Below are 15807 nucleotides of genomic sequence, written 5' to 3'. Positions count from 1 at the left end.
TTAGCCCATGTTACTGTCTCACCCTTGTGCATATATGATTCCTAAAATATTATAATCAAATGTGAATAAAACTTGCTATTTAGCTTTTTTCACTTATACATACTTTTCCATGTTGCTATGTACTTTTCACTTATATTGTTATTAATGATTACATATCACACCAAGAACATATCATAGTTCACTCAAATATTCTCCTACTATTAGAATCTGATTGTTTCCATTCTCTACTATTATTAGTGTGTTGTAGAAAGAACAAATGAATTAATAAATATGAAAAACAGGCTTTTTCAGAATTTCATAACATAACCTAGATAGCTGTGCATATTCTATTTTGTCACAAAGGTTAGAAAAACTATTGCAGAGAACTGCTGCAGAAACAGAGTATTGTTATCCATGTTAAAGAAAAGCAACAATGACAGTCTGTAAGTGAAATGTCTTTTTAAAAGATCATTATACCACGGTTTTCATCCATGGTAGTATCTTTAAAGATTTCCCTTAGATTAACAACTCAATATTAAAGGTATATAATAATAAGATAAACATGTCCTTCAAATTGTATGTAAATCGATTATATTTAAATCCTATGGATCTACTATGAAAAGACACTTGATCTTTTCTTGTAAGTCTGAATTGTATACTTCTTTCCTTAAAATAATTTAAAGTACATTCCAAATGTGCACTCTATAAACTGCTTGAAGCTTTGATTAAAGATCACTCAATTCCATGAAGCTAATAGCCACTGAAACTCTATGATTTTAGTATTGTCCATCAAGTTGATTATTGAAAATGTTTTTCAGTGAGGTTTACCCTCACTGTCCTAATTTTTGTTTTGTGAATTTTGAAGACTATATGTAAGAGAACATAATGTTATTCAGGTCCAGAAAAAGAAAGTCTTTTTAAGAGGTTTGTGATTGGTATATATTTACAAAACATCAACATGAAATTATCTGCATATATCTTAACTTCAGGACCATTCATTTCCTCCAGCAATGGTTTTTCTGACACGTACCTGAGTTTCAGTAACTATTTCCCCACCTGGCATGGTTTTCTAACTAGATTCAAGACAGAGTTCAGAACTCTCCTCTGGACACCTCCAAGAACAGGGCCATACACATCACTCTGAGGTAATGGATCTACTTATTACAATATTCCAAACCTGTGGGATCTGATTATTTTAGAAATGTTACTTGCCTGTTTTAGCGCCCAGACTTGGATCAAGTCTAGGAATAGTGGACTGATAGCAACAGGGACTGATGGTTTATTGTTCCTTTTAATGCCTAAGTAACAGCCCCTTACATTGCTGTGAGTAATAGGCCTGACTATATTTCTGGATGTTAAGTAGTAAAAGGTTCTTAGATAATAGGAAAATGGCATTAAAAATAATAATTTAAAAAGTGCAGCTTTAAAAAATACTCTGGAGTCAAAGTAGCACTGCTCCTCCTAAACCCTACTCCAAATATGTACCAATGATAAAATGTAAAGAGAGAAAATCATAAACATATAGCCACAGCCAAAACCAGTTAAGTATCTCTGTAGACAAAAACTAAAGGAAACGTGTAGCCACAAACAGAGCTTAAGCTAAAAGCCTGGACTCCACACCTGTAGTAGGCAGGAGAAATGAGAAGTCTGACTCTCACAGAGTAATGAGGACTGAAAGTACTCTACAAAGGGCCTGGGATCAGAGCCAGACTCGATGCTGGAAACCAAGGGTTGCAGTGGGACTCCACCGCCTGTGGAAAAAAGTGAAAAGTCCACTGGCTGAGGCTACAAGCTTATAAAATATTATGTATCTGAGATGCTAAGAGGCCATAGTTTCAGCCCAACAGCTGAAACCAGGCCAAACAATCTGCAGGCTTGGTATCTGGATCTGCAATGGCCTCAATATAACCTCAGGAGGGAGCCCTAAGCTGCCTATATCAGACCGACTGCTTGTCTAGGTGTCTCGGGGAAAGGAGTAAAAGCCATTATAAAGCCCCTAGGGAGGATGGGTGAATAAAAAGGAGAGAGAAACAGCCACTCAAGATGGACCTGAAAACTAAAATTCTACCTAAAGAAACATAACATTTTAATTATGAAAGAGAAATTATTTCCTGCACAGTTTAATTACCTATGTGCAATTCTTCATAAAAACCTCAGTCTAAAACATCTTTGTATCACGATAGTTTTGAAGCAGACACACAACCTGCACAACTGTACACACAGGTCTTGCTTTAAGAGTCTGTAACAACTTTGGGGTACAATTTTAATTAAATCAACCCTGTGGTCCATATTATCAAAGCCGACATACCCCAAATCATCTTATGCTTTCAATGTTCAGAAATTTCCTGTTGCTGACTTTGATGAGCCAAAGGAATTATTTACAGTAACTTCAAATCATGCTTGGTGTACTTCCAAGACAACTGTAACTACGGTGGCTTGGGTCTTCTCTAGGGTGGACTTTAATACATATCTAAAGACCATGAAACCAAGTAGGCTTCCCAGCTTGCCTGTATTTTTTTTTTAAAACAACTTTATTGAGGTATAACTGCTATACAAAGAACTGTGGTTTGTTTGTTTTTAAATAGCTCTACTGTTGCGGAGAGAATCAACAAGTATTTCTCTTGTGCATTTTATTTTAAGGCATTTCAGAAAAATACTTTAGAGGGAATATATACTAAGAGGTACTCCAAAAGAAGACTGCAAATAAAGTTGAAAGTAAGTATAAGAATTATTATTTTGGGGGTTTCCCTGGTGGCGCAGTGGTTGAGAGTCTGCCTGCCGATGCAGGGGACACAGGTTCGTGCCCTGGTCCGGGAAGACCCCACATGCCGCGGAGTGACTGGGCCCGTGAGCCATGGCCGCTGGGCCTGCGCGTCCAGAGCCTGTGCTCCGCAATCGGAGAGGCCACAACAGTGAGAGGCCCGCGTACCGCAAAAAAAAAAAAAAAAAAAAAAAAAAAAAAAAAAAAAAAAAAAAAAGAATTATGATTTTTGGCTTTACATAAGAATAAAATTCCCATTGAGTACTTCATCAAAAACTTAACAGGTTGTTTCATAATCCCCCATTGTTAGACGTAAATCAAACAGACTGGATGACCATCTTCGGGGAGAGCTACAGAAGCGACTCCTGCATGAGGAAACAGGTTAGATATTGGTGAGGTCTCTTCTAACTTCAGGATTCTATATCCATTCTTCAATTTTCGTTGTTGTTTTTTTTCCCTTAGCATAGAGTTTTTAACATCTCTGACCCCACTGCAATTCTTTCCTATAACAGGACTATTTAAATCAGTAATAGACAGGTATAAGAACGATCAACATTAAGATCTACTTCTTTTCCTTACTTGCTTATGAAATTACAGAAGACAAAAGCAAAAAGATCAGCAATTAATCGGTCCAAAATAAAGCAGTACTTTTAGGAGCTGTGTGGAGATGGCAAAGGTGGCTAGTGGAAAACGATGACTCTGGAATCCCTAATTGATATTATAATGAGCCAAAAGACTCGCATACAAATAGAACTGCACCTGGAAATCCCTTTTTAAAATTACCTAATTAAAGATGTTATAATAATCAAAATAGATGACAGTAGAGAATATAGTGAATATTTCATAACTAATAATATATTTGATGGATGAGTTTCAGAATAACTAGGGAGAACAGGCAACCTCAAAGTTAAAATTACACAGTAGGAACGCTGGTGATTTCTTGGTCAAAGCATCATTAAAGACCTAATATATTAACTTAGTAACACTTTAAGAATTATAAAATATAACAGGCTAGTCAGCAAAAGTAAACGACCAAATTGGATTAAGCTGATTACTGAAAACACCCTCAGCAGACAGACCTCTACGCATGGACGTTCAGAACCCATTGTCCCTAGAAGAGCAGCATGTACTATACTAACAGCCTTTACAGGCCAAAGAAAAGAATGGACAAAACGGACAGAAAACTAACTAGGAAGATGATATATAGCATAATTGGAACAATCCTAAAAAAAAAGCAAAACAATAAAAGCCACAATGAGTTAAGACACAAAAACAAAACCTACAAACAATGTCCCTGACAAAATGGAAACAGCAATCAGGGATTTTATCCAAAAATATTTAGATATATCTATACAACATAGAAATGTTCATTCTCTAAGGTTGTGCTATCCAATGTGGTAGCCATTAGCCATATCTGAGCACTTGAAATGTGTTACTGCAACTCAGAAATCAAATTTTTTATTTAATTTGAGTCATTTGTATTTAAATTTTTTAAATGATACTTGATTCAGTTACTGGAAAGCTTTTTAAGTATGTTCAGAAGAACCTGAATACATGACTCTACTTGTTAGTCTGGAAGAATTTGATTACATGAATCTAACTGTTAGCTGCATCTACTATGAAATCTCAACACAGATTAAGTATTTTCAATCAAAATTGAGTATTCAAATTGAAGTGTGCTAAGAAGTATAAATTTAAAATATATACCAATATATACCAGATTTTGATGACTTAGTAAAAAAAAAAAAAAGCTAAAATGTGAAATGTCTCAATAACTTTTAAAAACGTGATTACATGTTGAAATATTTTTGATACATGGGATTAAATAAAAAATATTTTTAAATTAATTTTACCTGTTTCCTTTTTACTTTTTAAAATGTGGCTTTTTAAAAATTTTAAATTCCGTTATGTGGCTTGTATTATGTATCTATTGCACAGTTCTGCTCTAAGGGATCAATGGCTTTAAAAAGAAAGTCATCTGTCAAAAATCTGAAATATATGTCAGTAAGGTGGTATTTTACTTACAAATCCTGATCTCCTACTGTCACAAAGTATTACTTTAGGCTACTCAGAATTGGTATACTTATACATTCCAAAGACATTTGTATCCTCTTCACACAAATTGTTACAAACCATTAAAGTATTCCTCTGAGTTACTGCAAACTATGGGTATGCAGTACCCATAGTTACTTAATGGTCATTCCACCATCCAGAATAAGTAATCAAGTAACTGAAGGACACTGATTCATCAGATTTCTTGATTCCTTTTATATCCAGATTCACTCACCAATGCTAACTAATGCTCTTGGTTCTATGAGAGCTAAACAAAGATCTTTACTATAGCAAAGATTTTGATAAGAGTAATTACATAGGACAATTTTATTTTTATATGTATACACAGGCTTATAAAATTTTCCCTGGAAGAAAAACATTATAACTGCATGCCTTCACAGTGCTCTTCCAACTTTATCCATACCATGGCATTTCACAGAAAATTACATTTGTAAGACACACTGGAGTTAACTTAAGGCCTCTCCAGGGAGGGCACCACAGTCCCAGCACACTGACTTACTGCACAGCTGGGAAACTCAGGGTCATTGCAAAAAAATCTCTGACCCATATTTTATTTTCATCTGACATATTTTATTCTTACTTATGCCTACAGTTGTGAAAATACAACCCCTCAACATTTTTAACAACAATATACAAAGAAGGCCACAAGATGGAGATACTACTCCATTACAGTATTTGTATTGATGTATTTTTTTTCTGTGTACATGTCCCTCTTTCTGTGTACTTCCTACTTTCTCCTTCAGTGGTATTCTTAGCTACTGTCTCTATCCCTAATGTTTATATTGGTTCCTCCACCACTCTGCTTTAACTAGCATTATTAGAGAAATATTATATAATAAATACTTTTATGATCCTTTTAAATTTTAAAAGCAGGCAAATAATTAAAATATTTTCTTCTAGCTCAATATTTTCCCGCCTCTCTAAAATTAACGGTGATTTTTACTTACATATTTTTCTCTGATAGGTAAAAATTCAAAATTCTTTAAAAAATTTGCGGGTACTCCAAAAGCCATTTACTGGAATACATTCTGTTGCTTTGTAAGGCTACAGATTTACTTCATGTTGATACCCCTCCAAAGTTCCCTGGAATTCTTCTTTGACAACAGTCCTCAAACCAGTTTATGAGCCTTACTTGAAATTTATTTTCAGATCTCTTTATCAATCCAAAGCGTACTTACCCAAGCTTGCTAACCCAATTTAGTCATCAAATTTAGCTCCAAATGACTATAAGCTATAGGCAAAAATCAAATCCATCTTAAAGGTTTACTATTAATGAGTAAATCTGCCGAATATGCTGCAGGCTTTCAAAGCAATGCAAAATAAGAAGTTTCAACAATGTTTTGAGAGGTGGCAGCATTGCTGAAAACCTGCAAAGCTTTCCACAAAAACTAATTTCAAGATCTAATTTACTCTAAGTTAAACATATACTTGCAAATGTATGATACAAAAAGTCACACTAATTCTATATAACTACTATAGAACTGCATAGCATGGCAATCATTTGAACATTATGTGATATACTTAAGTACAAGGAACAACAAGTTCCAGTCACCGTACATTATACATACATATATTAACTTCCTTAAATCAAATTTAATCACCAATATTAATACAAAACACTACTTAAAGTCAGAGAAGAACCTAAATACTAATCTTTTATATGTTAACTAAAAGTGTGGCAATTGAAAATAACTGCTAATAAGATTTGCATTTTTTTTTTAATTCCAAAAAGTCAAAGGCTTCTTGGTAATTGGCCATGAGATAGCTTCCTTAACCTGATCCATTTTAATGGTATAAAGTCCTTAAGTATTGGCTAGAAATATGAAGCCTCTACTTTCCTTAGCAGGCACATATATGGACCCTAGGATTTCTCTATGGTCTGTTCAGACCTTCCCAATAAATGACAACAACAATTTTTCTGGTCTTAACTCATTTTGACTACTGCTTACTACACATGTCACAGTGGGGTCTCATGTAGCTTTTTAAAATTCTTGTACCTTCTATAATCAGGAGTTGTATGTATTCCAGAATTTGTGTAATTAATTACTTCCTTTTAGAATTCTAGTGTTTGCACTCAGTGGCATTTTAATACTGCTTCTTTTCCATTTTAATACTGCTGCTTATACCATGACATGTGTCCTTTTATTTAAGTCTTGATCTTAAACTCTTACCTTTAATATTTAATTCAAATTCTATTAGCTGACCATGTAGCTGCACATAGCTTTATGTCCACTGCTTCACTGGCACTAAAATGGGCATTCTGTCTAATAATGAAGCATACTGTTTTAGGCACATATTCTCTCTAACCAGAAATGTAGACAGCGGCATGCCTTGCTTTTGCAACATGCCTGATTACACGAGAGATTCCAGTTGCTGGATGATGGTAATCAGAAACACTTTCTGAGTAAGTGAATGAGTCCTAACCTTACTTAATGTAGTATTAAGGAGGATGAGAATGAGACACAAATCCTAGATTAAGTTTCTAATTAAGTGCTAATAACACTCTTAGACAAAAATTTCAGTAAATATAAGTAAAAAAAAAAATTAGCTCTTCAAATGGAATACCATGATGTTACTTAAAACATAATCATATTTTTACATTCATTAGTATAAGACCCACCTTTCACAAGCAGGTGTTTTGATGAAAATAAAGGTTTTTGAAAATACATATGACTATAGCTTCATTATCAATTGGTCTAGGGTCCTGCTTCACCCAATCAGAAGTCTCTCTTTTCAATGCCACTCCTTTCCTTCCATCTCTGCACACTTCTATACAAGAAAGGCTTTGGATTTGTTTTTAATTCTGGGTAAAATTAATTGATGTCATTACTGTCCAAATAGACCCAATAATGCCTGACTTAGAAAAAGATTCCCAAGACCATATAGTCTTGGAATAAGTGAGAACATGTTTAATATAGATACCAAGCATTTTATCAACTGGTGTTACTTACAACTGCCACGGAGGTTCTTCTCTCAGCAATCATCAAGCCAAGTACCTACCCTCACCCCCATACCACCCTGTGTATCATTCCCAACACTGAATAAAACATATGATGTTGAAATTCACCACATTACACCAATCACTGGGTAAAATGGTGACTTTTATTTAAAAAATTTTAGAATGTATCTCTAAGAATAATTGTAATAACAAAGGACAATTCCCAGTTCAGCTTAGGGTGTATCTATGAATAATAAAAGACACACTATTCTAGGATTGTTCTCATAATTAGTGTAAAAAAAGAAAAAGAATAGTATAAAAAGAAAACAGAAACTTACAACTAGAAGAGGATTTCTGTTCCATCAGCTCTAGATTATGTGGCAAAAGTTTCCCAATAAACTTGCTTTTTCCCGTAAAATATGTCCAGGCAACCTCCACTAAACAGCGTATACATAAGAAAAGTAAATCAATTTTACAATAATCCAAGCTGATGCAAATATGTATACAACTAAACAAGTATTTATTCAGCTCTAACTCTATACATGATATGCTTTACATCAGAAATATAAATGACTGGAAGGTTATCTACCATTCCAGATTTTGTACATCTCCCTCTCTCCAAATCAACAAATAATTTTGGATTCTACAATGAAAATGGGGGAGTGATTATTACATGACATAGATTTACAAGGGAATAGACTCACTAGAGAAGGACTGCACTATATTCAACTAACACCACAAGCTCAGTGGAATCTACAAGAATCACTGGAGAGAACCGATACTCACAGTACAGATTCACCAGTCACTTACGAAAGAGATCTTCCTCTTTATTTCTCAAACCCCTATGCCGGGGTTTGAGAAGTCCCCATTAATGACTTTGTGCTTTTCCCACCCAAAAAAACTGAACACAGAAGTCAGGCAAATAGAGATCAAATAGCACCTTTATTGCTGAAAAGCTACTGGAGAATTGAGATTACATATAGGAGCCAAGTGGGCTTGCTAGAAATTCTGGCCCTCCCATCCCCAGCCTAGACTTTGAGACAGTACACTCAAGAGAAAGTCTGGCCAGTAACAACTGCCTTACTGGTCTGTTAAGAATGAGCCTCATTACTTCTAGCTTTTTAATTAGTTAGCTCTCCCCAATCAAGCAAAGCAGACCAAAGGTGATCACCCTCCAACAAGGTAACTCATCCACGGAAAGATGTAAGAGATGGGTCAAGAGATCAGCAGTGTTTCTTTAAGGGAGTCCTTTCGCTTGGATATATGTAGGATGAGTGTGCCGTAACTGCCCCTCCCTATACAGGCTGCTACTCTGGACATTCTGTGCATCTGAAATACAGACTGAAAGAGCTTAAAAGATTTATTAATTCTGATTAAAAAGTTAAGATCCAACATTTTGTAAGCACATGTCACTTAACAATAGTTTTCTTCTTTAAACCAGGTTTTAGCATTCATTTGAATGTAAGGATGCAGTTATTAAAAATTTTATAAGAGAAAGAGGCACATTTTCTAGCTCTATGAATAGGAATCTGTAATGACTGGCACCCAGAAAATTACTCTGATTTCATCAGAAAGTAAATGCTGCAAAATTTAAGCTAACTTAGCTTGTTATAATTTCAATTGACAGATTTTTAAATGACTATGAAGTATTTATTGTTGGCTAGAACACTGTACAAAGTATAAAGAAAGTCATGGACCCAAAAGACAATGGAAACAATCGATCCCACAGAAATACAGGTATCCAAGGAGCAGGTGCTGTTAGAATAAATATAAATACTGTTTGGGGACCTAGAATTTAAGTTACTAATGAACGATATTTCAATAACACACCTTTTTTCCTACATTCTTCTAATCTTCTACCTTGTATCCTCTGAAAAGATGCAATATCCAAATTGGAATGCCCTGTGAACAATCAAAGTCATTCTAAAAATAGAGTGAGTTTCTGGTATGTCACCTGTATACATACCTCCACTAAAAACTTCTGGAATCCCTTTGGAAGCTTTTAGAACCAATTTGAAACCTGGGAATACAAGGAGAGGGATTCCTCTGCTGTATGAGAGCAAAAAAAGGCCAATATAAATATAACCTATTGAATAAAAACAGTCACGCAATTGCTCATTCGGTGAATTACTGTTTAGTTTTAGTTACCATGTTCATATTTTTTCATGTAATAAATATTTAAGTGTCTCCTATGAAGTAAAGAAAGAAAGAAAATACCATTTGTCCTAAAAATGAAGTAATAACTTGACAAGGTCATAAGTCAGTAAGTGGCCTGGTTCAAGTTCTAAAAGTCTAATTCAAGCCTAGTTCAAGTTCTAAAAGTCTAATTCAAGCCTAGTTCAAGTTCTAAAAGTCTAATAATCTAATTGATTATTCCAATTATAGAGTTTAGGGAGTGACTGAAAGAACTACTTTAGACCTGGTGGAAAAAGGGATAAAATGGATGCCACATTAAGTCACTCATCATCCCTGGAGTCTAGTTTGGGGTATGGAGATCTCAAAAAAAAGGTTTTTTCTATTAATTGTCTCCAATTCCGCCCCCTTCCTTCTCTCCTGAACCCAATGTAACCAATCTATTGATCTCACCACTCCACTGAAACATCTCTTGCTAAAGTAGCCAATGACCTCCACACTGTTGAATTCAACAGTCAATGCTCAGAACTCATCTTATTTGAATTATCATCAGCATTTAGCCCAGCTGATTGCTTCCTCCTCTTTAAAATACTTTCCTCACCTGACTTGAAAGAGACCATCTTTCATTGGTTTGCCTGCTACTACGCTGGCTGTTCCTTCCTCTTCTCCTTTGCTGGCGCCTCCCATGGTCCAGCTCCCAGACCCCTCTTTTCTCTTTTACATTCACTCCCCTGGTGAACTTACCTGGTTTTGTGGCTTCAAATTACCTACGAAGGGCCAGGGGCTCCCTAATTTATTATGCACAGCCTAAACCCTTCTCCTTACAACTCCAGGCTTAGATAACCAACTTGAAAGTTTATTAGACACCTCACATTTGGCATGACCAAAACCAAATTACTGATTTTCCCCCAACCATACCTGCTTCTATTCCAGGCTTCTCCATCTCAGTAAGTGGCAAGTGCAATTAGACAAGTATTTATTCACTTTCTGAGGTTTAGAAAAAGCTTTCGAATTATCCTTAACTTTTCTTCCCCACGCCCCCGCTCCACATCCCACATTCAAACAATCAGCAAAATGCTGTCAGCTCTATGTTCCAATTATATCCAGAATCTGACCACTTTGCACCACCCAGGTCCATTCTACACCACAATTATCCAATAATTAATAACATACATATCGTTGATCTCCAACTCAATAAAGTGATCGTTTTGAAATTTAAGTCAAATTATGTACCTCTTCTGTTCAAAACCCCCCTTGATCCCCAACTTACTAATAACAGCCAAAGTCCTCATGACTTACGTTGAAGCCCTACAAGATCTTCCCCCACCCCCCATGACTCTGATCTCATCTACTACTGTCCTCCCCATACACCCTGCTCCAGCCACATTGGCTGCCTTGCCATTCCTCAAATACTAAGCAAGCTCCAAGGCCTTTGCGCTTAACCGTTTGCCTTCCTTGAATGCACTTATCAACACGGCTCACTCGCTTACTTCTTTCTGAGGACTTCTCTGACCATCTGACATTTATATTTACTTGTTTGGTTGTTTACTGTTTCCCCCTACTAAAATGTGAGTTTCATGAGTCTAGAGGTTTTGTGTTACATACTGGCCAATTCCCAGTGTTTAATATTTAGTAGATATGAACTAAATCTCTGTTGAATGGACAACAAAACTGATTAAGTGTGTAAAGCCAGGTCACACTCTTAAGTAACCTACCTACTTTGCTCTGGTTCCTCATGTCTGGCTAGTCAAGAAGAAACTGGTTGGCTTTAGCCTGAAAATTACACCTTAAGCACATAAGACAGGCTGCATTTGTCTCTACCAAATTTCTGGTCTCCTGAAAGTCTCCTAAGAAAGTTAAGGTTCAATGTAATGTAAAGGACTTGCTCCGATCAGTTTCTCTGCTTAGGTTGAATAAAGTTTCTTCTGTATTCTTTCCAATTCAACACAACTGGGTAGAGAAACACAGATGAAAACAATTTTCTGGATCCTTCTATTAAAATGTTACCTCCACACAGAATCTTCTCAATTACCTATGCTTTATTTTCCCATCTTTGCCCGTATAGTTAAATGCTCTGGTTGTTCACACTGCCTAATTAACTCTGCAAATTGAATTGCATGAATTTATAAATGAAAATTCTATGAGAGTTCACATGCAAGCTAGATTACATACTCTAAAACTTAAACCACTGCTACTAAGTTTCTGTATTCTCTGAAAGGGGCTTAATTTTCCTTGAATAACTGGAAAATATCTTCAAAATCTTTGGATAGGTTATGTAAAAGACTCTAGCTACAGAATTTAATCAATTATGATAAATTCTAACAAATATTCTCAATATTAAAGGCATTCTTAAAAGTCTTCAGAGTTATATTTCACTAGTGATTTTTACACATATTGAGACACCATTTACTTTGAAATGAGGTATATACTGTCTCTACAAGCAGGAAGCGGCACCAGGTGAAGATAATGACTAAAGACAATTGCCACATAATCGTTTGCACAGAAGAATTTGAAGTGTGAAATTCTTAAACTACAACCTACAAAATTGAAATTCGTTAAAATCATGGTGTCATGGCAACTGCTATTTTATATTCAATTATATATATTTAATTGAAAAGTAAATTTCCATTTAGTGTTAAGCTCAACAGTTCACACAAATTTATGATAACCTATAGGAGTGAAATGTACACTTCACATCTGGTCACGGGAAGTGTGCCTTGAATGACAATTGTTGGTAAACATTTTTCCCCCCCATAACTATTCAAAGCATTTTATGAAGGGCTCAATCAGATCGTGTGAAATTCTAAGTCTTTAACCCCATAATTCTTAAACCAGTAAAATGGCGTCAGAGACGGGATATCTACCCTCATTCACCACTCCCAGGGTGTAAGTAAATAGCAACAAACGGACATTACAAGTTAAAGTCTCAAGCTAAAAAAGGAAAGAAAACGAAACGAAAGGAAAAGAAAAAGACAACGATCCTGCGTTACTGGTTGGACTTCTCTTCCTGGGGCACCCCAAGTGCCTCTACTGCCCCGAACACTTGATGGCTCCTTCTATGACTTCCAGGACCAACACTGTAGAGGCTTCAAGTTCCTCCAGATTTCTAAACTATGATACGAACGCCTAATCCAACAGGCTACATAGATTCCAAAGTACAGTGCAAGAAAAACTTCTGCAACCCAGACGCCAACCAAAATGTATTCCTATCTTCCCGGAAAGGCAGAGGAAAGGAGGCTGCTAAATTATGGATAAGTGTAATTGGGCAGGTGAAAATTTGGAGGGAGACACGACTACTCTTTCCCACATTCACAGGGCAGGCAAGGAAAGGGTAAAAGATCTACCCACACCACTCTTCCTTCTTCCTCCTGCACAGCTGGGTGCAAGGATCTCCCCCAGAACGGCAGAGGAAACAGAAGGGATCGCCACCCCAGGCTGGTGACACCGTCCAGGCTGTCACTGAGACTGCTGTCACTGAGACCGGAACTCGCGAAGGGGAGCCGGGCGGTGAGGAATTGGGGAAGGCGGGTCATTCCCTCTGATACTGGTTACGAGGAGACCCTGGTGGATCGGGCTGAGGACGGCAGACGAGCCCAGGATGACCAAGTCTTGCCCCGCGTGCACGGCTCCCTCGGAGGAAACGGAGTCAGAGCCCGCCCCACCCCCTCCTTTCCGTCCGGACCCGCACTTTTCTGCCCCGGAGGCGCAGCCCTCGTGCGGGCGGGCTGCCGGCCGGCCAGCCCCGCTTACCTGCTGCACCCCGAGGAACTGGTAGAAGTTGAGCTGCACCTCCTCCACCAAGTCAAACAACTCCAGGTCTCCGCTCTCCCAGCCGCGCGCCGGCCCCGCGGCCGCCAGCAGCAGCAACAGCAGCGGCGGCGGGAACGGCACGAGCCGGAGCCGGCGGCGCGGAGGAAGCCGGGCCAGCCGGCAGCAGGGCGCCGTCATCGCGCGGGGCTCGGAGAGGTCACCCGCCGCGCAGCGCCGTCGGCCGAGACCAGGGACGTGGCGGGCAGCGCGGGCTATGGGAAGTGCTTGTCAGTCGGAAGCACGGGCAGCCGCCCCAGAGTCGCCCGCCCCGCGGCCGGTCCTAGCCTGAGGGACAGGCTGGGCCGCGAGCGGCTCTACCCTCCGCGGACCCCCGCCCCTCACCCAGGCCTACAAACAGCTGGCGAGCGAGCGCCGGGCACTCTGATGTTGCACCGGGTGGGAGAGGCTTCCCCTCGCCTTAGCCTATCCCAGGCCTCGCTTCCGGTGACATCACGTCTCCTAGCAACCGCGGGGGAGGGGGCGGGGCCGGAAGTAGAGAAGCCTGAGCCCCAGAGCTGGGCCTCCGCGAAATGTCTCACAGTCGCTGGCGCGCTCCGCGAAGCTGTACGTGTATTGACACAGATTAAGAGACGTGGACAGTTATAGACGTCGTGCATCCACCTGGAACATCCCAAATATCCCTGAAACAGTAACCTTCTTACCCTGCCCTAGATATTGAAAACTAAAAGTATATTTGAAAACTGATTTATTGATTACGGCCTCTGTTCCACACATTTCATTATTCCATTCCCAAAGATATAGGAGGAATTGAACCTAGGACTTGAAATGGGCAAATCTAGTGAGTAGTCTAAAGTATCCTTTTGAGAGAGGTGAAGAAGAAATGAAATTTGAACCAAGACAAAAAGTATACTTTTAATAATGAATTAAGATTTATAGGCATAATACCATAAAGTAGGCAACCTGGCAGAAATTAATAAACGTGACTCAATCATAGTCTTAGGGGAAGTGTAGTTTATCCGCTTTAGCCGATATCCAATTGGTGTTCCTTTCCCAAGGTCTATTTTTAATGACATTTAGGCTAAAAACCTCCTCTCTTTCCCACCAGTGTCTCACCTCCTACTCCACCCTCCCCCTCACCGCTATTGCTTTCTCTTGTGTGAACTTTATTTTCTTCTTAGCTTTTGCTTGACCAGTTTTGAGAGTTTGATCTCATGCTTTTCCCATCTTGGATCCAGCCAGCTGAATTAAGCTCAACAGGATAATGATAAAGTTCTCATAGTAAAAATATATTACGTTTGCCAAAGGTTAGAAAAACAATACCTGGATCCAGGAATTAAATCTTACTGAAGAAATCATTCTATTATTGCAGAGTCAAAATATATATATATATATTTTTAAATAGTTAAATGAATGCAAGTATATCCTGCTTAAAAATAATATATATGCTTGAATTAATCCTATTTTAAATTCATCATGAGGCTTAACTTTCAAAGATACAAGAGCAGGGGTGTCTCAGTCAGCAAGGGCTGCTGTGACAAAATACCATAGACTGAGTGGCTTAAACAACAGACATTTATTTCTCACAGTTCTGGAGGCTGGGAAGTCTGTAACGGGGAAAGGTCAGCATGGTCGAGTTCTGGTGAGAGCCCTCTTCCAGGTTACAGAGGGCTGCTTTCTTGTTGTACCTTCACATGGTGGGAGTGCGGGGGAGGGGGAGAGATCTAGCGTTTCTTGTACAAGGGCACTAATCCCACAGGGTAGGCTCCACCATCATGAACTCATTTAAACCTAATTATCTCCCAAAGGCTGCACCTCCAAACACCATCACATTGGGAATGAGGGCTTCAACATATGAATTTGGGGAGGACACAAACCTTCAGTCCATAGCAAAGGGTATCACCTTCTCTGTGTATTCCCAGTTCCAAGCACAATGCATAGCACATGCTAGCATTCAATTAGTTGAATGGAATCCTGTGAACACCTCCCCACCTCCATGCCTCCCCCTATAGTTTTTTAGTTTTTTTGATATATCAGTTTTCTTAAAGTGAGAGGCATTTTTACCACCTCTCTACATTAGCTTACTGTTTATTCAATGATTAAAACATCAAAATAAAATGAGAGCAATAATCTTAAGCACTACTTTCACATAATA

The 15807-nt window shown here is 38.2% G+C and overlaps 1 protein-coding gene across 1 annotated transcript in view; it reads right to left on the bottom strand.

Annotated features, from left to right (window-relative positions):
* DNAJC1 (DnaJ heat shock protein family (Hsp40) member C1) overlaps positions 1-14120 on the bottom strand; it is a 198001-nt gene extending 183881 nt beyond the window's left edge. The window contains exon 1 of the mRNA XM_024129642.1: positions 13635-14120. Coding sequence (XP_023985410.1) covers positions 13635-13832 — 198 coding nt within the window. The 5' untranslated portion in view covers positions 13833-14120. The remainder of the gene's footprint in view (positions 1-13634) is intronic.
* Between the last annotated feature and the right edge of the window lie 1687 nt (positions 14121-15807).

Source organism: Physeter macrocephalus, chromosome 11 (assembly GCF_002837175.3).
Source record: "Physeter macrocephalus isolate SW-GA chromosome 11, ASM283717v5, whole genome shotgun sequence".
NCBI lineage: Eukaryota > Metazoa > Chordata > Mammalia > Artiodactyla > Physeteridae > Physeter > Physeter macrocephalus.
This window is presented reverse-complemented; position numbering and strand designations above follow the sequence as displayed.